The 26,426-nt window shown below is 44.0% G+C and overlaps 1 protein-coding gene across 4 annotated transcripts in view; it reads left to right on the top strand.

Annotated features, from left to right (window-relative positions):
• The first annotated feature begins 831 nt into the window (after positions 1–831).
• Positions 832–26,426, top strand: part of TMCO4 (transmembrane and coiled-coil domains 4) — a 106,871-nt gene continuing 81,276 nt past the window's right edge. The window contains exons 1-6 of one of the 4 annotated variants that reach the window (XM_029578411.1): positions 832–985; positions 7,851–8,013; positions 8,552–8,716; positions 10,336–10,510; positions 13,408–13,435; positions 22,298–22,430. In XM_029578411.1, the coding sequence (XP_029434271.1) occupies positions 8,586–8,716; positions 10,336–10,510; positions 13,408–13,435; positions 22,298–22,430 (467 nt within the window). In that variant the 5' untranslated portion in view covers positions 832–985; positions 7,851–8,013; positions 8,552–8,585. The other 3 variants (XM_029578412.1, XM_029578413.1, XM_029578414.1) reach the window with 3 other exon arrangements.

Here is a 26,426-nt window from a genome sequence, read left to right as displayed (position 1 = left end):
TAGTTGCAGGGATATGTTTACATTGTATTAATGTTTATTGTAACATTGTTAAAGTGATGTTTTAAGAAAAAGTGTGTTCATAACATGGTGTTTAGTTGAATGAATGAGTGAGTGTATGGAATGTAGGATGTTTTATGTATGTTTGTAAATGAATATATGGAATAAAGTATTTAAATTGTGAATACGGGTATATTGTATGTAAGTCTACTATATAGAATACCTGTATTGAACCCAGTACGGGGAGTTATATTTTCTGGTCATTTTAGTATTATACAATTGTGAAGATTTTCTTTTTTATTTTGCACAAAATTGCAAAATACAGCCTGCACTAAATTTTGCAAATGCTATTGTGCAAGTTATCAGCCCTTGCATGGCTGCACAGAAACCATAAAACTGTTGACGAGTTTTAGCTTTGGTTCAAATAAGACAGGTCTCCCTACCCTTACTAATCAGCACATGATATTCTGGCTTGAGTACACAAGTAATGGATATACAGATATGTGATATGAAATACTGCAAAAGATGCGAGAAACACCTATAACTTTCCTCCTACTCTGAAGAAACCTTTGCCTTTATATCCTAATTTATTTTTTTTTTTATTTCGTACGGCTTTGCTCTCATTACAGTTTCTTCTGAAGGGGAATTACTCAGTCCCTGTTACAGCAGAGGCTTGGCCCCATCCAAGTCCTACATTATAAATTCATTCTGCAAAGCGTGCCAGGGCAGCACTGATAAAAATGGAAATGAACCGGCAGGGCAGAGCACAAAAAGTAAAAAAAAAAGCAAAAAAAAACCCAACCCTCGGCTCAAAGTCCGCAGCGGCCGCCACGCCCGCAGCCGCCGGCCGCGTGCTGCGCGCTCCAGCCCGATTCAGCGCCACGGCTTGCGTCATCGCCGCCGCGGGGAGCCTCGCGCCGCTGACGTAGGTGCGGCCTGCGCGCCGGTTGGTGGGCCCGAGGCGGAAGGAGGCCGCCGAGCAGGCACGGTAGGACGTGGGTGGCCGAAGCCTCGGTTTCCCCTCGAGTCGCTCTTCCTCCTCCTCCTCCGTGGCGGCCCTAGTGCAGCACTTCCGGTCGGCGCGGGTTGTTGGATGTCGCCTCGCTCGCTTCCTGACAATACACAAGGTCTTAGGTCTGGTTGCTGAGGCGCCCTGGCGTTATCTCGGGGCGCTCGCTCCATCCCCTGCCTGTTTTCTGTATTGTGCTGTAATGGGGTTTGGGCTGCTGAGAGGCCTGGGCTGAGCCTCCTTGGAGACAGAGCTGGGTCATTTACCTTCATGAGATAGGAGTGGTCAGGTGTCCTGCTCTGTACAAGAAAGTCTATTATTATTATTATTTTGTAATAAATTCTCCCATGTCTTACCTAAACTAGAAACAGGAGGCACAGTTATGTTTCTGTAATCTGGTCCTACAGAGGAAATGAAATTGAAGTACGTTTAATACATGACACACACAGGCAGATATGGTTTTTACTATGTATGTTGTACATGTAAACCGCGTAGACGGTCAGATTACTGCCCTATTCTGAGGTGTATAAAAACTTTTATAAATATCATTTTGAAAAAGGGCTGGAGGAGATGTGGTGCATGAACGTCTCCTCTGCCCATTCCAGGTTCCTCTCCACCTGCTGTTTCTGTCTCATAACGTAGAAGAGACAGCAGAAAAGGACCAAATGGTCCATCTCGTCTGCCCAGCAAGCCCACGGCAGCACCTGCTGTGCCATACAGGTCACCCCCATACTTATCAGTTTATTCGTCTGTAAAACTCGGAGCCCTTGTTTATTGCTGTCTGACTCCAGTTACCTCTTGCTGTTGAAGCAGAGATCAATGTTGGAGTTGCATCAACAGTATCAGGCTTATTGGTTAAGGGTAGTAACCACCACAAACCAGCAAGTTATCCCCATGCACTCTTTTTTTTTTTTTTTTCATTTCCATCCTCTTGCCTTTAGGGATCCATAGAAATATTTTACTGTTTTTTTTTAAATCACCTCCTCTTAAGGAAGGGCATTCCAGGCATCCACCATCCTGTCCATGAAGAAATATTTCCTAATGTTGATTCTGAGTTGTCCTCCCTGGAGTTTCATTATGTGACCCCTGGTTCTGATTTCTTTCCAACAGAAAAGGTTGTCGATGGTGCATCATTAAAACCTCTCAGGTATCTGAAGGTCTGTATCCTATCTCCCCTGCACCCCCCCCCCCCCCTCCAGGGTGTACATATTCATATCGTTCAGCCTCTCCTCATAAGTCATTTGATGGGGACCCCCCCCCCCCCCACCACCACCACCATTTTGGTCACCCTTCTCTGGACCGCCTCCATCCTGTCAATGTCTCTTTTGAGATACGGTCTCCAGTACTGAACACAATACTCCAGGTGAGGCCTCACCAAGGACCTGTACGAGGGCATCATCACCTCCTTTTTCTTACTGGTTATTCCTCTCTCTATGCAGCCCAGCGTTCTTCTGGCTTTAGCTATCACCTTGTCACATTGCTGTCTTCAGATCACTAGACAGTATCACCCCAAGGTCCCTCTCTTGATCTGTGCACAACAGCCCTTCACCCCCCATCACATTCAGCTCTTTTGGATTACCGCACCCCAGATGCATGACTTTGCACTTCCTGGCACTGAATCCCAGCTGCCATATCTTCGACCACTGTTCAGACTTCCTTAAATCACATCTCATTCTCTCTGTGCCTTCCGGAGTGTCCACTCTGTTGCAGATCTTAGTATTATTCACAAATAGATAAACTTTACTTCTGTCCCTAACACAATGTCGATGACAAAGAAATTGAACAGAACCAGTCCCAACACGTTCCTCGTGGCACTCCGTTTAACACTGTTCTCTCTTCAGAGTAGGTTCCATTTATCATTATACACTGCTTTCTAGCCATCAACCAGTCTATAATCCACTCCACCACCTTGGCGCTCACTCCCAAGTTTCTCATTTTATTCACAAGCCTCCTATGTGGGACTGTATCAAAAGCTTTGCTGAAATCCAAGTAGATCACATCAAGCACTCTTCCTTGATCCAATTCTTTAGTCACCCAATCAAAAAATCAATCAGATTTGTCCGACAGGACCTTCCCCTGGTGAATCCATGCTCTACTCAAAACTATTTAGACCCTGACTAAACTGGGAGGAATAAACCTGTTAAAAAAAACAAACCCCAAAAGTGTCTGTTCATCTTTGATGGTGTTTTGACTTCTCATGTTCCTTCTACCAAGTATGATCTCATTCAGAGATGGTCGTCTATTCTTGTTCTCTAACTTGGCCACACCTGCCACTTTATATATCCCTTTGTAAAATCGGTGAGTTATTCGGTGTAATTACAGTGCAAGTCAGTGTTGGGGGTTATATGAAAAAAACAGAAATATTGCTATTTATTTCTTCCTCCAGGTCACCAGTAACAATATTGAATAACAGTATACGGAGCTCAAACCTCTGTGGAATCCCAGTTGTCAATTTTATTCCAGTAATTATGACCCACTGGGGGAGGGGGGGTGTTGTTGTCCTGCATTTTCCTCTTTGCTCCTTTTGGTTTCCAGTTTAATCAGAACTGACCTGTTTTGGGCGTGGGGCCATGAACTTTCATTTACAACTACCCCAGGGATTCCCCCCTCCCCCCCATTTTATATTCTCTCACCACATAGTCATTGTGGCAAAAGGCCTTGGCTGGGGGCCAGGCACCGTGGCTCCTTCCAGAGCCTTGCAATCATGGGGCCTCAATTCAGCCACTAGGTGTCGCTGTTGTGCGATGACTGGGACTCCCTCTCCCTAGGAGATTGCAAACATTGCTGCCTCAGCATCATCCCCAGTCCCAGCCCATCCAGGGAGCGGAAGACCTGAACCCAGGTTCTTCACATAGGAGGGCCGAGCTGCCAGGCCACCCTCTGCTTGGTGTTAAAATCGGACTTCCAAGGTGTATTATATCAAAAGTGTTTGTAAAAAAATGGAATGCTGTCATTCACGTTAGCCATATTAAGTTTGCTAATATCATTCTCAGGGAAAGCCCCCTGGCAAGGTTGCTCTGGTAAGGCTTGTTGCTCTTGAACCCCCAGCTTGATAATGATGTTCAGCTTGGAGGGTTGTTCAGCTTGGAGAAGAGACGGCTGAGGGGGGATATGATAGAGGTCTTTAAGATCATGAGAGGTCTAGAACGGGTAGATGTGACTCGGTTATTTACACTTTCGTATAATAGGAGGACTAGGGGGCACTCCATGAAGTTAGCAAGTAGCACATTTAAGACTAATCGGAGAAAATTCTTTTTCACTCAACACACAATAAAGCTCTGGAATTTGTTGCTAGAGGATGTGGTTAGTGCAGTTAGTGTAGCTGGATTCAAAAAAGGTTTAGATAAGTTCTTGGAGGAGAAGTCCATTAATGGCTATTAATCAATTATACTTAGGGAATAGCCACTACTATTAATTGCATCAGTAGCATGGGATCTTCTTAGTGTTTGGGTAATTGCCAGGTTCTTGTGGCCTGGTTTGGCTTCTGTTGGAAACAGGATGCTGGGCTTGATGGACCCTTGGTCTGACCCAGCATGGCAATTTCTTATGTTCTTATGTCCCCTCCCTATAAGAGGGTCAGTTTACTGCTTTGCTTACTTTTACATATTGGCAGCTAACTTCAATTTTTTTCTACGGTGACATTCCTGCTTTAATGTTAATGCTTTTCCATACAAAGGCCCCAAAGCATGCAGTCACCCCTCGGTTATGGTTTCTAGTACTTTTCTTGGAATTTTGAGACCAACTGGCCTTTAGATGTTTTGATTTCAGCTTGGGTCCCGTTTTCACTGTGGAGGCTTATGTTGAGTCCTTTGCTGATCTTGAGGAATATCCCTCTCCTGGGCTGATCTCCACCTTTTACTTCCAGCATAGCAAGTGTTTCCGTTCACTCCATGAAGGCAAGATCTTTCTTCTCTGCCCGCTGAGAGGAAGGCCATTTCTTAGCCTTCCTCTCAGCATGGGATCCTGCAGCCTTTCTTGCTCAAAGATGGTTATGTTATCTTTGATTTATGATTTATTGCATAGCCCTCATTTATTCTGTAAATTTATATTATTTATTACATAAGCTTATGATGTGCATAGCTCTGGGTTTACCTTGGAAGAGCAGTTTATACATTGTACTGCTGGGGTAGGAAATACCCGTTTTCTTCAGCTTGGCTGTCTGTATCTCTCCTATTATATGCAACATCGTGATGCCCTTAAACATCCCCACTCCCAGGTTTTACAAGGGCTAAGAATCGTGGCTTTTGAGTTCTTGAGGGGGTTTGTCTTGATTTTTGTCTACTGTTGTTTGTTCTTTCTCTGGGGTTTGGGTATATGTGTTGTTTTTTTTTATAGCTAGGTCTTTTCTTTAAGACTGCACCCAGACTGTTTCCACTCAGTTGATGCTTGGACAAAATTGCCAGCTGGCTACACCAGAACAAACTAAGCCTAAATCCCCCAAAAGACAAGAGATGATGTGGATTGGGAAAAAGAGCCCGGTCACCTTCTCCAGAAAGTGACTCTGCCAATGCTTACCCTTTCTACTTAATCCCCAGCTGACCACCAAAGCACAGATCCACGCAATAACAAAAACAGCTTTTTCTGTTGATATGCAGGGCTGAATTAGCCATGATCTGGGGGTGGCATCATCCTGCGGTACTGAACGGAACTGCCTCTCCAAGCTAGTAGAGCCTGGACTACTGTAATGTAGTAGATTTTCGGGATATAAGAAGTTTAAATAAATATAATAAAATAAAAATATGTGGGAATTCCCAGTGCTTTCATTGGCTGCCTATGACTCAGACAAAATGTTGTGCTCCACATGATAATGAGGGGACATAAATTTGGCTGAATAACCCTTCTGCTTACTAAATTCAAGATCCTGACCCTGAGCTACAAATCCCTCAACAGCTCCCTCGCCCCCCCTATAAACCTTCCCACTTCCTATGCTCTCTGTCTCAGGCCTGCCTTGTAATCCCATCCCCATTAAGTATGGGCCCCACAAATACCACAAACAGTTCTGCCCCAGCCCTTTGGAACTCCCCACCCCTTCACATCAGAATTGCCCCGGACCTCCTCACGTTCAGAAACCTTGTGAAAACTTGGCTGTTTGAGGCAGCATTTGCTGCCAACCGATAATCGTTGCTGGCTAAAACCGGCACATCCCTACCACTTTAGACCTTGCCGAAAACGTCCTATTTTACCTGCACAGGACATTTAGCCACCTGCCTCACCGCTTCAGCCCTTCGCCTTCTCTAATGTGACTTACTAAAATGTCCCTTCCTGAGCGATCACGAATTTGAATGCCAGTGTACTGCAGTGAGTCCAGCCTTGTTGATTCATTGTATCTGATTATTGCTTAATTGATTGTAACTCGTTTTGAACTCTCTTGGTGGAAAAGCATGTCATAAATAAATGACAATAATAAAGCAACTATTAATTTGGGCAGCAAAGATTGGCAGTAAAGTATAGTGCGTATGACACAGAGCTACAATCCTAGAGACCCCGGTTTGCTGCTTCTCCTTATCAGTCAGTCTTAACCTTCTACTGCTCAGAATTTGAATTGTAAATCTCTTGGGAGCAGGGGGGTATTATTCCCATTCATATGAATTACCTTGTACGGTGCTCTGTCCTATCACCATATAAATAATTTATACCCATCGGCCAGTGAATGGTGCATGAATAGAATTGGGCATACAGCGCTGTTAGTAATCGCTTGCCTATAGAATGAAATGGTTGCGTTTTGAATGTATGTGTCATAAAAGCCATAGGTTAGAGAATATCTTCTGATGATGCTTTGATGCCTGACACCCGTTGTGGACTTGATAATTTATCGTGTTACCCAGAGCCAAATCACATGAAACAAATCCTGTGGACGCTTCCCCCCCCCCCCCCCCCCTTCATGAAAAGCAGACATTCAGAATCTAGTGGCAGGTATACGTGGTTAATGATTATTAATAAGTACATTCAGCAGCCATCACCTGCAAACACTGGAAGAGAGAGCTCTTGTTCTCTGGGGTATCTCACAGCTACCATATGCTGCAGCGTCCTTGGTTTGAATAATCATTGACTAACAGAAAAGCCCAAAACTTTACTGTATTGGCCTGTTAGTTTATTCACAAAAATAGGGGGTTTGTTTTGTTTTTTTTTTAAAACCCTATTTTAGAAAGGCATCTCTTAGAAAAACCATCTCCTGAAAATTCCCGAGCAGCTTGTTAAATGTATTTCCAACACCGGCTTTTTGACCAAATGGGTCTGAAGTTTAAAAAATGCTTCTTATGTGCTCCGTCTTACATTTCTCGGTGAGTTACAAACACTGTACAGAAAAGAAAACATCAAAAACAGAGCTTAGTGCTCAGAGTGTGGCTGGGTGAGGGATGCATTAGGCACTTTAAATAGAAGGATTTTTCATGCATTCATGAATTTTTGGGACGTTGTTTTTAAGAATGGTGGTAGAATTAAAAGCTTCTTCAAAACATTATTAAACGTAGGTTGGAAGAAGGAAAGGCTTTTTTTCCCCCCCTCTGGGATTATAATTACACAGCTGTGGTTGCCTGCAACCAATATTTGTTGGAGCATTATGCCAGCGACGTCCGATTTTTCAATTTTGTATTGCTAGTTTGGAGCCACATTGCAAGAGAGTGGTTTTTAAAATGTATTATTGTGAGTGTAATTATGGTGTTGAAAGCTTGTCATTTTAGAGAAGTAATCGTTTGAGCTAAGTTTTCCGCAGGCTTTGCTTACACTTTGAGATTTGCTGGGAGAATGTTTGGTATATTTCCCCTCCAAAACTGTGGCCAAAGTAGGGTTTTTTCCCCTCTGGATTTTCTGTTCTATTTTCCTAAAATACGTTTTCCTTCTCCAGATGTCCCAAACCGTTGGTGATGGAATTCCTTTCCCTGGCTCCCGACTATTCAGAACATGTGTGGCGTGCAAGCTCCACAGTAACTAGCCTGGCCCGTTGCCACCCTGCTCCGATAGGGCTAATGTGCTACTTACTGTCGGAAATATTTAGCAGTCACATTAAGGTAAGTGACTGGAGTCTTTCGGACAGATCTCCTCTCTCTGTATATAATAGGCTGTGTTTGTGCGTTGGTCACTCTTGTCAGTCACGTTTTAGGAACCAAATTTCTGCTGATTTTTCAGGACCTTCATCAATTGATTTTGCTTTCTTAGAATCTGTATCCCACCCAGAGCTGTCCCTTAATGACATTAATTGACCACGAAATGCAGTAATTATTTTCTCATGGGACATGCAGAGACATCAATATGTTATACGTTTCACCTGTAACATGACCTTTAATGCTTTTCCTGCCTCACTATGTATAAAAGCACGCATGCTCACATAGCATGGCTGAGGGAGTGTAAATCTAAATGCCCCCTTTTTTTTTTTTTTTCCCTGACGAACTCATGTTAATTGTGATAGGAACATGAAACATCTTGCGGATGTCACACAAGGCCGGGCTTTGATCAGTAAAGAGCCAGGCACTGGGATTAATGAAAAACCTTTTCAACGTGTTTATGTGCATGTGCAGACATAGCTTTACTCTTTTTTGTAAATAACAGGTGACAGTACCAGCCCTCGGTGGGGACCCCCATCATGGATGAGTGCACGGATGACAAAGACCCCAGCGAGTTTGCAGGGAGGCTGCTGAGCGAGCCAGCGAGGTTTGCCTATGCCGGCCTTTCTGCAGTCTCCTTGGGGCAGCTTTTTCGGGAGAAAGAGCAAAGGTATCGTTTATTTTGGTTTTTTGTTGTTTTTTTTTCTTTTAGTCACAGTTGAATTCTTTCAGTATTAGTATGAATCATACTTTATAGCCAGAGTGCTGTGATAGAAATTCTTCAGTGGATGTTAATGGTCAGGAGATGCTGTTGCCCCCTATCTAAATATAATTTCTGTGTACAAATTAGCATAAAATCATAGTATTCGTTTTTTAAATCACTTGCTGGGCTATAATTATGGGTAACCAGTTGGGATGGACTGATAGCCTTCCCTTTCCCCAGTCATTATTAAATTAACCACCACTGCTGCTACTGCTCTTGGCGACCGGGTGAATTACAAAAATAGGCAATCTGGAGAAGGCTGTATTTGATTTATAATCCAATTTATTTTAGTCGAGAATGACTGTCGCTGTGATGACACTGAAAGAGTTTCTGCCTTCACGATACACAGCGGCGGCGTTGTTGGCATTAAGCACGGTGGGAGGGTGGAGACATTGTCCCTTAAGTTCATCAAGGAAAGGAATTAGCCTGCAGATCGTCACATCTCTCTGTAGCCGAAGATTTCGTAAAACTGAACGTCATGAATATTGATGGATCAGGATCAGACAAGCTGCTCCTTAGAGGACCCTAAGCAGGCTCCCAGGATCATCCGGTGAAAATGTTCCCCTCCCCCCTCCCCAGTGCAAAGGGGAAGGGGTCAGGGGAGAGCAGAGCTGGCAGTCAGCCCGTGGGGGATTTCATTGTGAAATCCCCTTGTGTGCTTTGCGGCACTGACGTTACACCAGCTGTAAGGAAGAAGCACCGGCAAAGCCGGCCAACCCTGAATTTTCAAAGGAGACCTCCAGAGGGAGTTTCCCTGTGAAAATTCACTTGCGGGGGTACCCGTGGGACTGCAGGCAACGCGCCCGTTTTGAAAGCCCCATCCCCTGAATGCCTCTGTGTGGGTTGCACCTTGGGCCCCCCTGTCAGGGTTGCTGTGTTTGAGTCCTGGGGGGAGGGCTGACAGCGGGATGCGTTCCCCGTTGACAGCGGAGCACAAACCTTTCCGTTGTTAACCAGCTGGCGATGCAGAAAGACGAGAGAAGGCAAAGGCAGGGAGAAAAGAGCCCCAAAATGTTAATCATTAAGGAAGGAGGGGGACAGTAATCAAACTGCCCAGGGAAGGCCGCAGGTCTGTAGGTGCTTCGTACCTGCGAGCCTCCAAGTACATTTTAAAAGGGAAACGTCCGTAAATCGTACGTGGGAATTTCAAAATGAAATCTGCCGGCTCCATCTGCCTCAGGCTCCACCCCTGCAGCACTGGTGCTTTTTACCTGCATGGCGGGGAGCATCTCAGTTCTCAGATTTACCTGGGTGGCTCTTATGTGGGTCAAATCTTTTGAAAATTGCCTTCTAAACGGTTAAGGTTAACTCGATCATGACGACCGATTCTGTAGGAAAAATCTGCCGTAGACCTATTCTGTACCCACTAGAAAGATTTGGCCTCGTTTTTATATTGGCTGACATGTTTGTAAATGTGAGACAGCAGGCAGCCCAGAAGAAATGCCGATGGGACAGGAGAGGCCGAGAACAAGCGGTGCCGAGAGATGGAGACGCCGTGTCTTAACCCAAATTTCGGTTTATTGCAGGACCTACTGCACAGAGTTTATGGAAGGCTTGGTGAAATGGCTTCAGTTGTCAGATTCGGTCATTCCTACCATGGTAGCATTTGCCAGCGGATTGGGAGGGGAAGGCACAGAGACCTTCGTGCAGCTTTTACTAGAGGAGCCAGTCCTGAAGGACAGTCCAGCTATCATCACTCAGGTAGATCTTCCTCTCATGTTTTCTCTGATGGCTTGTTTGCATGGTGTGGGTACCTTGACAGGCTTTGGTCTGTTTTCTGCATAGAATCAAAATCTTCATAATTACTGGCTGTATTGGACAGCTTTGTGTAGTGCTTTTGTAGCACTAGCAGTTCTGAGACGGTCACACTTGTTTTGCACTTTATATGTTGGTTTTTATGGGGATGTTTTGTGTTTTATTGATTATAGTTTAACAATATTTAATGTTTTTTGATTTGAATTTAGTGTTTATATTTTAATATTCTGTGTAGGCATAAAATATCAAAATAAAGATGATGATGACAATGATAGCCAAGGAATAACCAAAATTACCTAAACAGAAGATTTGACCATAGTCTAGAAGTTAGTTTTTTAGGTTTGTTGTATTTAATATATCGTAGGTATGTACCAGTCCCAGCAGTTTACATCATAATTGTAGGTTAAAGAAACATTTGTAATGCAGATATTCATGTACAAATATGTGTTTGTAACACTGGGGGATAGGTAGTGCATGTAATGGAAAGCATAGGAAGTAGAGACAATGAAATTGCAAAAGTTTAATTCATCTGAGGTAGATTGGGACCCAGAGATGGACTTATATTGGGAAAGGCCCGAAATGGATGTTGAGGAACGGAACATATTCCAGGAAAATCTCAGAGATTTTAAAGTGATAAAATGGTGCCTGTTGACATGAATGGGAGCTCTGCTCCAAGCCAGGGTACCTCCTGCCTTGAGTGACAATGAATACCTGACACTTACATATTGGGGTGAATCTGGCTCAGGGGTAAGTCACGCGAATTGTACAAGCTCCTTGCATTAGTGAAGCAGCTATGCTGGCCCCTCCTTTTCCTGCACAGTTTGAATGTCATTTTTCAAGGTATTTCTTTTCTTTTCTTTACGCAAACATTGCCTAAATATACTCTTTTATGATGGTTGATGTTTAGAAAATCCCAGCTGTTTTCCATTGCCCTCCAGAGGCCAAATTAATTTTGGAAGAATCAAGTCCATCAAGGAAGGATGCAAACCGAGTGCAGCCTTCTGCAGATTCAGGAGCTCTGTTCCCATGGGGCTGGCGTATTTTTCAGACCTGCTATGCATACATGTTTACAACAAAGCGGTTGGGAAAATATGCAAACGGCTCATGAATATGATGCTTATTATGAGACCCAACTTTAGGAGAAATCTTCCAGGCCTGCGCGCCTGTCACCGCAGCAGCGTGGAAGAAAGTGCTCGTCCGGCCCATATCTTTGATCCTCTGCACTAAAAGTCGTCATTAAACTTCGGTTATTACAGCGGGGGCTGAGTTTGACTAGGTCTTGCCTTCCTTTCTGTAGCTTCCCATTGCTGGAGGGCGAGGCCTGGCAAGAGGTAATTGGCATGTTTTGATGGAAGGTCACTTGGATTGTCCTAAAAGGAAAACAATGACTGGAATAAATGCAGTAGTAGAGTGGTTCGGTCTGTAGTGGTAATTAGATATCTTTGCATAGTCTGGTGTAAAGTTAGCAGCATTCCTCGGAGACCAGTTCTCAAATTTATCAGACCTGATTCACCAGCAGCACGGCCATTTTGCTCCATATTTGATAGAGGAGTAGCGTAGTGGTTAGAGCGGGAGGGGGGGCTGCGAACCAGGGAAGCCCGGGTTCAAATCCCACCGCCACTCCTTGTGACCTTGGGCAAGTCCCTTCCCCCTCCATTGCCTCAGGTACAGACTTATCCGTGGTTCACTAAGCCGCAGTGTTTTTTCGTGGTAGGGGTCCCACTATCCTGGGGGAGGGAGGGTATTGCTGCAATTGTGAGGCTCCCCCCTCCCCTGAAAAAACATTGCAGCTCAATGGCACGTTTCTTTTGTCTGGCAGGCAAACCCCGCGGGGCAAAACAGTGCGGCGTGCGGCCACTTTATGTGATGACGGCCATTGCCTTTAAGGGCCGCTGGCCACAAAAAAAAAAAACAACAAATAGCGGGAAAACAGGGAGGCTGAGTGGGGGGTCAATGTTTTGATTTTCTGCCACTTTAAATGTGAGGTGGGAGCCTCGGGACCCGGGTTAGGTGTTATTATTTCCAAGCGGTCTTATTTTATCCTGGCTGACCACCTTCTTGTTTGACTGTGCTATAATATTTGCATAAGATTGCCTATGCATGGACTTCTTTGCATGTATTTGCATTATTCATGCATGCAAATAGGGTGATTGTAATAGGGAAGGGAACTTGGGTGGGGAGATGCAAAATATTGCATATATAGTGCAATGTACGCAATATAATGCACGTTAGAGTACTGCTGCAGCTTGATGCATCTCCCAGTTAGATTGTAAGTCCTCTGGGGATAGGGAAGTCCCTATGGTACCTTCATGCAATCTGCTTTGAAATTCTAAAAAGTGGACAATAAAATCTGAAAGATAAAAAAAAGGTCAATTGTACCCTGAGTGGGCCATTAGATGACAGTACGGTAAGGTTTTCTACCCTGGAACTCCATCTTCTCTGCTGCTGGTATGATTTCCTTAATTCAGATCGACATACACGTCCGCTTTCTAAGGAACCATGCCTCCTCACGTACTGTGCTTTAGAAAAGAGGGTGAAAAGAAATCCTGGCACCTCAGTCCGAGTCCATGCTGTGTGTGTCCATCCGTCTGTCCTTGCTAGAGCACCTGTCTCCAGCTGTTTCTGGCTAATAGTAATAAAATGTCCCCCATGTCCGAAGGCTGCAGTATAACCCATGCACTAGACAAGTATTGCTAAGCTATCTACCAGATCCAGTTGCATGAATATAGTCTGTTGAGGTGTAATTGTCAGCATGTGGTGATTTTGTTTGCATGAAAGATGTTGTTTAAATTATAGTTACTACGAATTAATTTGGATTGTGTGTGTGTGTTTTTTTTTTTCAGGATCTCATGTCCTTTTCTCTTAAAGATGGTGAGTCTCCTTTTTCCTGCGATTTACCTAATATGTATGACAACTTTTGTTTGTCACTATCTATAATTTCTTTTTTTCACTCTATAAGGCTGATGTACAAAGGTGCAGAAACGTTTGCAAACAGGATTTCATGCGCAGAAATGCTGAAATTCTGGAGTTTTTATGTTTTAGCATGCAAAGAGCTGTCTGCCTAAGTTTTCCCAGTTTTCCCCTTGCGCTGGTAAACGTTTGCACACAGTCTGCTGCATGCAACAGTTTATCTAAAGGCAAACTAAATCAGCTGCTGCAATGCAAAAACACGCAGAGTAGCTTATTAATTATGAATTTGGCCAGAACCAGTGCATGAAATGTCTTCACATGACAGTTTTGGCGAAAAAAGATAATTATGCCTTAGGGAGATATAGTTATCTTTTTGCGCCAGGCTTGTGTGCAGCCATAGAAAAACTGGGTGCAAAATTACCAAGAACCCACAGGTTAGTACATTGGCGCCTGTGAAAACTGACCACTCTAAGGATGGTCAATATCTGCGGGCTTAGATAATTTCTGCTCTCCAGGCTGCTTTCCTTATGGTATAAAACTCCCAGTAACTTTAAAGACTTCTCTCCTTCTCAAATGCTGCGGGTTTTGAGGAAGCTGTATCTCTATACGAGGGCTTTCATGTTCGGTTGCAAGATAGATTCTCCGGTGTTGGTTGACGTTGTCTTTTGTACCACCCCCAACCCCCATTCGGGATTTTGGATTTAGATTTTAGATTTAATTACTCATCTTTTTTTGCAAATCCAAGCAAGTTGCAATTCAGGTACTGTAGTTATTTGCAATCTAAATTGTACCTGAGGCAATGGAGGGCGATGTGACTCGCCAAGGTCTCAAGGAGCGTCCGTGGGAGACCCTGACTTCCTTGTTTCTTTGCCTGTTGCTCTAACCACTGGGTCAATCTACGACTCTGCCGGCCCCCATTGTTTCCAGAAAGCATGAGGAATCTGGGCTGGGAGCTGAGGCCAGGCTCTCTCCGTGTGACTAGTACAAAGCACCAGCCGGTCAGTAGCAGCTCAGATGCACCATTTTCTGAGCCTTGGGGGGGTGTCCCAGCTGACTTCCTTACCCTGCTGACTCCACAGCCATGCGGGGTTTCCAGGTAGTCACAACAAGTAAGCATGAGACATATTGGCATACATTGGAGATGCAGTAGATGCATAATCGTTGTGGATGTCGTGAGAACCCGACTGGCTGTGGGATCACCAGGACAGGTCTGATGTGTGATTGCAGAGCTTTCAGCTGTCATTCGCTGGCTTTCAGAGCTGAAGTTGCATATTGGGAGGCAACAGCCGACTAAAAGCCTGTCAAAGAGGACTCCTGATGCCCCTTTTCATAGAGGAAACGTTTTACTCTTCTTCATATTTACTTTAGACGTATTGTACCGTACACAGTGAACACAGCTGCCTTTAGAACATTTTGAGCGAGTCTCAATTTTAGCAACCTGTTTTCCCGGCTGGAGACTCCTTTTGATTGTTTTACCATATTTCTTTCCTCCAGGGATGGCTTTCAGATTGAGAGTCACGGCAGATGCAATCCTTAACATATATCCATAGGTAAAGGACAGCATGGGGGCAGTGGCATTGCCTGGCCGATCTGCTTTGTGTACATGTGGCGTGGCAGCTCCCTTTCCAGGCCCATTCAGGGCTTTTTGCCGAGGAACAAAGTAGTTATTTCCAGTCCTAGGAAGAATATAAAAGCCCAGAAGTAGTCAGTCGACACTGAGTGCAGGAACCTCTTTCTCTCTTATCAAGATATGGTAGCAAACAGACTATTCAATAAAACCTTTTATTATTTTACTGTGACTAACAGCAGAATTTTCTTATCAACCTCCTATCTTTTGTGAGCACCAGTTAGCTAGCATTCCAGTCCTACCACATCTATGTGTTCTTTCTTTGCGTCACTGGTGCTTTTGTGGGTCACATATTTTTATTCTCTGTTGAGAGAATTTAGGAAACATGAGCTAAAATCTAGCCTAAGCTTTCTGACTTTCAGCAGTACTTGTAGAGGTTGGGATGGGGGGGTGGGGGTGAGATGAAGTTTGGAGCCTGTTCTGCGTTTTTAAGAAAAGCATAAGCAGGTGCTCTCGATAACTCCTCTACCCTTCAGAACTGTGAGACTGGAGAGCGGTGAGTCATGAAAGGTGACATTGGATGGAAGACGTGACTTTCTCCATCTCCTTGTGGCGGCTGCAGAGATCTGCCAGTCTACTTTTTAATTAAGGCAGACCTTCAGCTTTTTGTTTTTTAATAGCTTTACCCGCTAGAGAAGGCGCCGTTTTGTGCCCTGGACAGATAAACATGCCTGGCGTTAAGAGGCTCAGGTGTGCTGTGGCACCGCTAAAATTCACAGTGAGCTGCAGTGGGATGCTAAGAGGCTTGACTAAGCAGCATTACAGCCATTGCAGGCCAATTAATCCAGCAGCACCCCCTGGAAACCTGATAATGCTGAGGCCGTGTTGGCAAATTCTACTTTTTAAAGGCTCGGGAGACAGTTTTCAAAGGCATTTAGCCAAGTAGCTAAGTAACAATCTCCTGGCTTTTAAAAAAAGCCTTCACATTTTAATGTAGGGGATCTTTTTATTTTTAATTATATTTTTACTGTTTCCTGTTTCACAATTTGTATTTTGCTTTGCATATTGTTTTACTGGTTGTTTTTATCATTTATTTATTGAGGTTTATGTTTTAAATTCTCTGCCTTTAGTCTTGTTAACTAATTTTCTTTACTTTTTAACTATTGTCTTGCTTTATGAAATATCCCAAGTCTCTTGTCCTGTACATAAGAACATAAGAAATGCCATACTGGGTCAGACCTAGGGTCCATCAAGGCCAGTATCCTATTTCCAAGAGTGGCCAATCCAAATCACAAGTACCTGGCAAGTACCCTAACATTAGAAACATCACAAGCTACTATTGCTTATTAATTACCATAATAGTAGTTTATGGATTTTTCCTCTAGGAACTTATCCAAACCTTGTTTTAAACCCACTTACACTAACTGCTGTAACCACATCCTCTGGCAATTAATTCCAGAGCTTAACTATGCGCTGGGTAAAAAAAGGAGTGCCCCCTGGGCCTTTTATTATCTGAGAGAGTAAATAAGATTTTAAGCTCTATTGAGCAGGGACTGTCTTTTTGTATGTTTGTACAGCGCTGCGTATGTTGTGTAGCACTATAGAAATATTAAATAGTAATAGTAGTAATTATTGGATTGTTCTGTATTTGTTTCACCTTTTTGTTACTGTGATCACCGCCTTGTGCTCTTGAGGCAAGGTAGGTAATAAGTTTAATAAAATACAAAGGAAAAAGAAACAGCAAGAAAAATGCAGAAATGAGGAAAAAACGCAGGAGTTCAGAGTGAAAAAAAAAAATAAATCTAATCTTGATGTGTCAGATGTAAATAATTACAGACCGATTTCATCTTTGCCCTTTTTGGCAAAATTACTTGAATTGGTGGTGTTGAAATAGCTATCCGATTTTATTGAGGTCAAGGAAATCCTTGATGCTCATCAATTTGGTTTCAGGCAGCATCTCAGTACTGAACTGCTATTGCAAATGAGGCTTAAATAGTGGTCATCGTTACATTCTTGTGTCCTTAGACATCTCCTCCGCCTTCAAAACTATTGGCCATTCCATTCTCATCCACCATTTCCAGGCATGGTATAGGAGGGACCGTTTTGGCTGTGTTTTCTTTATTCTTGGTCAGCTTCAACAATTTAGTTAGAAATCAAGTTTCTCAAAGGTCTCTTGTCAAGACTGTTGTCCCTCAGGGTTCTTCTTTATCGTCCACGCTCTTCAACATTTACCTTGCACCCATCTCTAAATTCTTACCTATCCTATGCAATGGTTATAAGATTTATGCAGATGACATTCAGTTTCTCATTCATCTTCATCTCACCTGGCATATGATAGTGTTGAACATATCCAAATTTGCATTAACACCATAAAATTATGGCTTCATCAGAACAACTTAACACTTAATACAAACAAAACTGAATTTATTGTCATTCAAAGATTTTATTCCATACTTGATTATTCTTCCCTCACCCTTGATGGCTCTTCCTTCATCATTAATCAAAGTATGAAGTCTTGGTGATCCGCATTTTGAACACACATTAAGTCAGTAGTTAATGCTGGCTTCTACAAGCTGAGAGTCCTTTCTGGTTTAACATTTATTACATGCCTCTGAGTTTTGCACCGTAGTGCAGGCCTCCATCTTTTCCCTTGTTGATTATTGCAATGGACTTTGTTTGTCTCCCTGATTCTACTATTCAGCCACTTCAATTACTTTTGAATGCAGCCACACGCCTTATCTCTTTTCTAAAATGTTCTGAACATGTCACTGCAGTCCTTATACAGGTACACTGGCTATTTCTGCAACAACACATTGAATACAAAATCGGGCTAACTAATTTCAAACTCCTTAATTTGAGGTCCTGTCCATGGCTCAATGCTTTGTTGAAATTGTATCGAGCCTCACGTCAGTTAAGATCATCTCAACGCGGCCTCCTCGATGTTCCAGCTTTAAAAAGTGCTCGCCTGTCCCTCACAAGGGAATCTGCCTTTTGTATTGCATGTCCAGTGCTTTGGAATTCCTCCTCTATGGAACTCAGATTGTGCGATTGCTTAAAAACCTTCCTGTTTGGGAAAGCTTGCTTCTGATTGGGGTTAGTTTTTAACTTCCTTATCATCACAGGTTCCTGCAGTAAGCTATTTTTATTTTGTTATTGTCTAGTGTGTTTTATTTGATTTTATGAATGCTTTTTCTGTACGTCGCCTAGGCCTTTCCTGTGTTAGGTGACTGATAAATGTTTAATAAATGTAAATGGCTTTTCAATTTGGACTTCTAGGAGGATAGCTTTCAAACAACTGCACATGGCGGCATAATACACATGCATGCAGCCGTGCGTAATTTTACCACAGTACTTTATAATGTGCGTGCGTAGCACATACATGCATATCATAAAATCCGTGTATGTTTACCAACATGCGAAGGCGTGCAGTGCGTTAAAAACCACGTATTTCAGTGCCTTGAACGCATGCACTTTACCCATCTGTTTTGCAAATATATATGCGGGTATTTTATACGTGAAAGAAAACCAGGACCTACTCGTGTAAGCCCGATTTACATCTGCAAGTCGGCCAATCTGAAAACTCGCGCGCAGTGAGGAAATGAACCAGTTTTCCAGTTTGTCCAGTCCATCTCCAGGTCATCGCGGCCTTCCTGGTTCTTCAGCCAGACCTCCCACCTAGTCAGAACTACCCAATGAACATGTTTACGCCAGATAATTAGCAGGCGTAACAATACATGATTAAGTAGGAAAATGTACGCGTCTTCTAAAATAGCAACTTGCGTGCTTAACTGTTAGCCCCACCCCCTTTCTTTTTTACACGCGTCCATGTGTGCGCAAAAGGGAACTCGTGCGCATATTTTCGACGTTTCAAAAGCATGGAGCACACGGGCAGAGGCTACTTTACGCACGTATATGCTAATTTTTCCATGCGTAATGATTTGAAAATTCAGCTTTTCAGTGCACGCGACTGATATGCTTGGAGCAGGCAAAGTGTGCTACAGCCATTGATTTTCTGCAGTGACAGCTTCCCCGAAGCGCTCTTTACTGGCACCTGCAGCAGGCTTTTGAGTGACATCCTAAAGATCCATCTCTTTTCTTCCAGCTGTGAGCAGAGCATTACATTAAGAGGCTTATGCCAGAGAGGAGTAGATGAATCTAGCCCTGGAATTAAATGATTTAAGTACAATAGATTCAACAGACCGATATTTGATTTATGTCTAAGCCCCTCAGCAGTTACCCTCAAGGCAATGGTAAAGAGTTAATAAAGGAATGGCAGAATAGTCTCTGTTTTCGGATGGCTATTGTAGTTTCTCTTTTATCCTGATTTCTATGGCTTTTCTGGGCTGCGTTTTATGTAGCATGCATTTTTTCTTTCATTGCAATCCAGAACAACTATTTTTTCGGGTGGAGTTCCTGACAGCCCATGCACTGTTGCAGAGCAGCTTCAGTCATTCAGTGGAAGCATTTTTGAGGCCGCCGCATATATTAGAAGTTAGACCTTTTTAAATCCAGGTTCAGGGTCACTTAGAACAGAACGGTTTTGCAGTTCCGCAAAGGAGATTTCTCTGCATTTTCTGTCTAAAACCTGTTTGACCGGAAGCTATTTCTAGAATTCAGAGTCTCATAGGCCAGTGACTCCCAATATGTCTCATGTCCCAGCACACCTGGCACTTGGTTTTCTTTGTCGTGGCCTGCTTCGCTGGCATCACCACCTTCCTTTCCCTCCCGCCCACCCACCCCTTGGCATCACCACCTTCATTTCCCTTCCCTCTCCACTCCTGGCATCAGCACTTTCCCTCCCAGGCCCCTGGCCTCATCATTTTCCCTCGCCCTTCCCCCCCCCCCCCCCCCCCCCCATGGCATTAGCAGCAACTTCCCCTCCCTTCCATCTTCCCGCATGGCTTCCGACCAGCAAGAAGGATCCGGTGACGGCGCTTCTTATATCTGCCGCAACCTCTGCTGGCTTCCCTCTGGTCAGAACGTCGGGGAGGCCCCAGGCGCTTCCAGGAGGAAGCCGGCAGAGGACGAGGCTGCAGCGGAAGGTGAAGAGCTCCACTCGCCGACTCGTCCCGTCAGCCGGAGGCCATAACGCAGAGGACCAGGAGGTGAGGAGGAAGGAGAGAGAGAGAGAGAGAGACTTTGCTATCGGTAGCAGCCGCTGTGACCTGCCTTTATCTTCTACAGACGGCCACAATTTTGCAGCACATCAGAAAGTTCCCCTGTCTCGTTAGGCTAATGTGGCTCATGACGGCTTTTAATGACTCGGGGTATTTATTATGAGGGAAAAGTTTCCTGAGTTGCTACTTGAGTTTGTGCCTTCATTAAGAAAGAAAAATACTGGAAGTATATAATAGTCAAGTATGCCAACATCAAAAAGATACTGAAATGGTCGGGTTTCCTGGAGACTATTCTCATCTTGCTTGTTTAGTGAAATCATGAACTCCCACACAAAGCAGTAAAACCTCTCTAGAGCAAAGGAGATGTGAAACAACAGAAAACAGAGTTAATATTGTGACTGAACTTCAAAGGCTGGCAGTTCCAGTGGGCGATGCCAGAATGCTTTTAGGGTGAAGAGCGGTGAGCACTTCAAGACTCCTTGCAACCTGGTTAACATTTAATAGCTAATTCCTCCTCCCAGTTCAGATCGTATCCTGTTGGCTCTAATTCAAACAGTTATTATAAGCCCTTTGACCACCAGTATATCCTGTCTGATCTTAATCACAGTAAATGAATCCAACTGCCCTTGAGCACTAGGAGGTCCAGTGGAGGCCAGAGATGTGCATGGCTTTTCTTTAGATGTCGGTCCGTTAAGAACCAGGACCAGAACGCTTGTTGGCCAGTGGCCTGCGGTCAGGGAGTTCTTGGGGGTTCAGTGATTCCCCAGCCCTATTTGGCAGCCCTTCCATACCTTCCCCCCACAACCGTGGGGGTTATTGTCACCTTCCTCTGCCTAGAAACAGAAGGATCCTCTTATCTGTCCAAAAATATTTAATCACGCCACACTTCCATTCTTCGCTGTTGTTCTTAAACGTGTTTCATTTGGATCGTGTGGCATTTCTGCATTTTTCCTACCAGAAGGCCCTCTTAAAAGCTTTCAGTCTTAACTTGGTTAAAGCGACACTACTAGAAAATCTTCTTAGAGAATGCAGAGGGTGATTTTCAAGGGCAGTTCCATGAAGAAAACGGTGCTTTGCCCATGGAAATGTCCGGTTATTAAATCGCCTATCCATTATGTGGGTAAACGTAACTCAGGTGGGTCCTGCATGCAGGTAAGTTTACCTGGAGGCGTTCCCTGGGGGCAGAACCGAGGAGGTCTTGATGCACGGGCTTTGTGGCATTTCAAAAGCCTGCGCATCCATTTTCCTGCACGCCCATCAGCGGCTGTAATTGGACGGGGTTAGTTTTGGTGGGGGTAATTTTCGAGGTGGGCATACGCGTGCGGGTTCGCAGCGACAGGTGGTATAACGTATGCACGTATCTGCCGTCTTTGCTGTGCAGGCGGTTAGAAAGTGACAGTCCCTCCTTTTCATTCCTTTTTTTTTACTTCATTCTTAGAGAGATACTAGTGTCATTCTCACCAGGGAAATGGGCACCCTCTTTTCTGACCCTTTATTCTCCATAGGGAAGAGTGGAAAGGTTTGAAATCACTGTGGCATTGCGTGGCTACAGGCCCATGATAAAACCCAATGAACTGCAAATGCTTTTATTACTGCTCGGTAGTGACTTCTATTTTTTTGTGTTATCACAACAGCTGCAGCTTGCTTTTGCCTGGTTCGGTATTTATTGCCCTTTATTGTTTTTTGATAAAGGTCGCTGTTGTCAGATGTCTCCTGTTATAGACTGATGATGCAGACGCCTCAGAGGAAAGTCAGATTTTATAGTTGTTCTGGCTGTGCATGAACCCCGGGGACAGCCAGACCTCAGCCCTTCACACGTTGAATGCCAGGTGCTGCTAAGGGGGCTCTCCTCTTTGCTGTAGATTAGGAACCTGCTCAGTGCATTGGGCCCTGGGTGCTCAGTTTCCTGTTTCTCTCATCTTCCCAAAGCAGCTCTGAAATGCTCTGAATCCCACTTAAATCCAAAAGCAGTTATAAATAAATTACAAGGAGTCATTTTTCCAGGGTGGTTGGGGACGGAGCACATTGAGAACTCCTGGACCTAGTTGTTACTTGACCTACATGCTAAAGAACATAGGGGGGCATTTTTTTATATTGAAGCCTTAAATTAATTGTTTTTTGTGTATTGTTTTTTTTTAGGTTATTATGATGCCCGTGCGCGGGTGCTGATCTCCCATGTTACGTGGCTGCTAAGAGTTCCTGTGCAAGCAATGGAGATTGTTGAGGAATCGTTGATAGAGAACCTGAAGGAGCGAAAACCTGAACCATCAGAGTAAGAGTGAGCCTTAAAAAAAAAAACAACCCCAAAACCAAACCATTAATTGCATACTTTCTTTATTACTTATTTATCATTTCTGTAATGCTGATGGATGGATGGTCCTGTCATTCTAGGCTCTCTCTCCACCTCTCCCATTCTCTTTTGATTCACTTTGCACAAGCAGAAAAGACTCTATTGGCCATTCTAGCCCCTCTCACATGCCACCATGTCCCAAATCCGAAAAAGCTCTGTCCCTCTCCCTGCCCATGTCGTACATCATGTAGTCTCTGCAGAGTTGCAGTAACTCCTCTGGGATGCTGTAGCAGCATGCACTAGGAGTCCTGTAGGGTTAGTCTCCACAGACTCCATACTCGCTCTCTTTGGCTCTACAGTTTTCTCTAGTGATATGAGTATAGGGATAAATCTTCAAAGGCTTGGATGCCTTTTACATGGATAACAATAGAGTTAAGTTTCCTAAACACAACGCGTGTGCCACATAGGAAAAGCTGTGAACGTGCGCGCTCCTTTCTGCGTAACTGGCTGATATTCACGCACGGTGCACAGGAGTATGTGATAATGGGCAGGCTGAAAAGTGTATGCATCCGTTGCCAGTTGGTAAAGGAACCCCATTGTTCCGAACTCTCCAGCTGTGGCTTGCTGTCTGTGCAGCTGTGCCCATGCTCCCAGACTGCGAAACCCTCACTAGAGCTTGGAGCAAGCGAGGCTGTCCATATTCAGTTGTGCAGGGCTGCTTGAAATTTGATTTTCACTCCAGATGTAGCTGGATTCAGAAGCTTATCCATGAGAACTTCCTGGTAAGATTTTTCCCTTTGCAGCCCATGCTATAGATAGATGTGCAGCTTTTAGTATTTTCCATGTTAACACTTGTTTACGTGCATGCTGTAATTACACTAGCGATCTGGTGCAAAGTAATGCTGCTATTGAAATGAAATTATGTTTTAATCCACCCTTCTTTTGATCTATTAAGAATATGTAAACTCTTCAATATGGCCTGTCATATAATTGGCCTACTTACCAAACCTTTTTTGCAGTGGGTTTGCCCTGAAACCATGTTCAAAGTTTTGTGTTGTTACTGCGGTTTGCAGTTGGAAAACAGTGATAAGACCTCAGCTAATATTTCTTTCTGTAAATTGGTATCAGCCAAGAAGAACAAGACAAGCACCAGGGTGGCATTCTTAGCTTTAGCCTTTGAAAGCAGGGGTAGTGAAGCAGCTTTGCATGAGCTTGCCACAATATCTGAAAATAAAAAACAAAATCCCATTACTATAATCTACTCTGCGAATGCAGTAATAACATTCTTAACAAGCCTGCAAGCCTGTCTTCCATTTGGCCTTGTGGTTGGTGCATCAAAGTGGTTGGCCTTAGATGCTTTTTAATTTGCTCTCAATCTTGATACGGCAAAAAAAACCGCTGAAAGGTTCACGCAGGCTGTTGATCTGCTGCTCGCTGGTTTCCTGGGCAGAGAGAGTCACTGCAGGAATTATTTTCCTACTAGAGATTTTATCTTCCAATAAAGCTGCTAACAATCCTGTGAGATTGTGCATTATGAAAGGGGCTCATGTGCCCTTTATATTCATGTTGGTAACACAGAAGGATGGGCATGAAGATGTGGAACCATGACATGCTGTTCCCCCGTTCAGTTCTTATTTCTGCCTCTGTGCAGTTTGTCTGTCGTTACCTCCTGTACCTGGATTTTAAGGCCTTTTAGGGAAGTGTGCATGCTTTATGTAACTCTCGTACCTTGTTATACAGCTGTGTAACTGGATGACTCTCCATACATATCAATTAGTGACAGCAAGTGACTGTCTCTAAGAGACATCACACATGGTTTCACTTCACTTAATGCTGGATTGTTTGTTATATTAAGAGTGCAAACATGGTGGAAAGTGCCTGGCGCACCGTATGACAGACGGCGTGCCCTAGTTTAATGGCATTTGCTCAGCCTACCAGCATATGAGTTCTCAAAGGGACTGATCCCTTAATGTGCATTAAGGCTGACGCTTGCATGTTAGTCTGCGTTAACATTAATGTGATAAAAATATTAATGAGTTGTGTCGTGTGCAAGTGCATGTAATACAGCTCATTAATATTATTAAAATGGGGTTAATGCAAATTGTGTTACTCGACATGATTTGCGTGAAAAGCGAACAAAAAGACCCCACCCCACCCTTGATTATGCAAAAAATGTAACTACCCCCAGCCCAGGGCAAATTATAATGTGAGGAATATGCATGGTGGGCAGGAGGACTCGCCTGCCCAGTTCAACTATTGCTGAGCTGCCATTGGGGTAGGCGGGGGCCTGGCATGGATGGGAACATGGGGAGAGGAGCGGTTTTGGATGGCCCAGAAGGATTGTCGTCAGGTTCAGGGGTAGGGTGGAGCCTTCTGTTTCAGTCTGAGGGTGGGGGGGACACTGCGGCCCACGTCAGACTTTGTGTTACTGGCAGCAGTAACCCACCAGTGTTGTCTGCTGCAGATCACCAGGTTCGCTGCCTGCTAGGGCATCAGGCATTTAACATGATTTGCAGCTAAGTACATTGGCCTCAAAGTCATTGTATCTCGGATCTAGTTTGTCCTGAGAATGTTTGCAAGCTTTAAAATTAGCTGAGCATGCCGTCCACCATGCACGAGAGACTTTATTTGCTGACGTTCACCTAACAATGTTTGGACTTGGCAATCTGAATAGTATCAGTAACTAGCATGGTGCAAACAGGTTTTATTGTTCCTCTTGGCTTTCTTTGCAGTAGAAATATCGTGAGAACCTGGCTAGCACTGCAGAGTACTTGGAGTTATGTCAACAGTGTACCAGCAAAAACTGACCGTTTCCTCATCCAGGAGCCCAGATTTCTTATTTACTTGTGACTGGCTGCAGAAGGAGCCAGATCGCTTCCTTTAAAAATTGCCATGTAAAGTATAAGCAGAAGGAGCTGATAGTTTGATTTTATTGTAGGCATAAGATGCTGGTAATTAATTATCTCAGTGAAGAAAGCATCTTTATAAACCCTTTGAAATCCAGGGCTTGTTTCTGGCTGCAGGTGGTGGACATTGTGGCTTTTTATAGTTACATAGCTGGGCAGGTTGATCAGTGGTCCATCAAGGTCAACCACCATCAGATTGTCCTAAACGTTCTTTCTACGGAGAGAATCTATAGTGCAGCCAGTGCTGCGACACAGCGGGGAGGAAAAGGTTTCCAAGCACCAATTATGGGACTCGGCTTAAGTTCGGGCTGAGCACATTTCCCTGACTACGGTGTTATTTGTGCCAGTCGTTTTCTTCAAAGAAGTTTCCAGTTTGGTTTTAAAGTTAAGTGCATCGTAATCATGTTTTTCATCGTTAATGCCATTTTCCGTCTTTTTGGCATACTTTCAATAAAGAATAGCTTTCTCTGAAAGTGGGAAAGCTTATTTCCCCTTCCTCTTAAGTTTCTTTGCATTTGTCCTTCCTAATTTTTAAGTGGCAAAGTTTCTTTCTCTACTTTTTTTCACAGAATTGTGCCCCTTTAAAAAAAAAAAAAAAAAGCAAATTTTGGGTTGAGGCGTGGGTATCTGCTGGCTTCGTGCCAACATCATATTTTGGCCTGCCTGGGGGGGGAGGGGGGGGTCTCATTACATGAATCTGAAGGGAGGAAAGCCAAAAGTGAATGTGAGAAAATACTTTTCCAGTGATAGGGTGGTGGATACTCCCAGCAGAGGTGAAAAGAGCCAAAACAATAGCTCAATTGGGGCACGCATAGGGCGGACCTAAAGAGATCTTAGTGGCAGAGGGAGGGAGAAGAGGACAGCACAGTAAGGTCTAAAAGGGACATTCCCATTCCCTCGGATAAAGAGCTCACTGCTAGCAAACTGGGCATAGTGGTAAAGGAGAAAAACAGAACAGCATTGCTGATAGAAGTGTGAGAGAGAAGCTCCTCAGGTACCAAAAGATGCAATCAGAGCAAGAAAATGTGATACAAAGATACCAAAATTGTCCCCGTTGTATTGGGCACCACCA

This window comes from Rhinatrema bivittatum, chromosome 15 (genome assembly GCF_901001135.1).
Source record: "Rhinatrema bivittatum chromosome 15, aRhiBiv1.1, whole genome shotgun sequence".
Classification (NCBI taxonomy): Eukaryota; Metazoa; Chordata; class Amphibia; order Gymnophiona; family Rhinatrematidae; genus Rhinatrema; species Rhinatrema bivittatum.
This window is presented reverse-complemented; position numbering and strand designations above follow the sequence as displayed.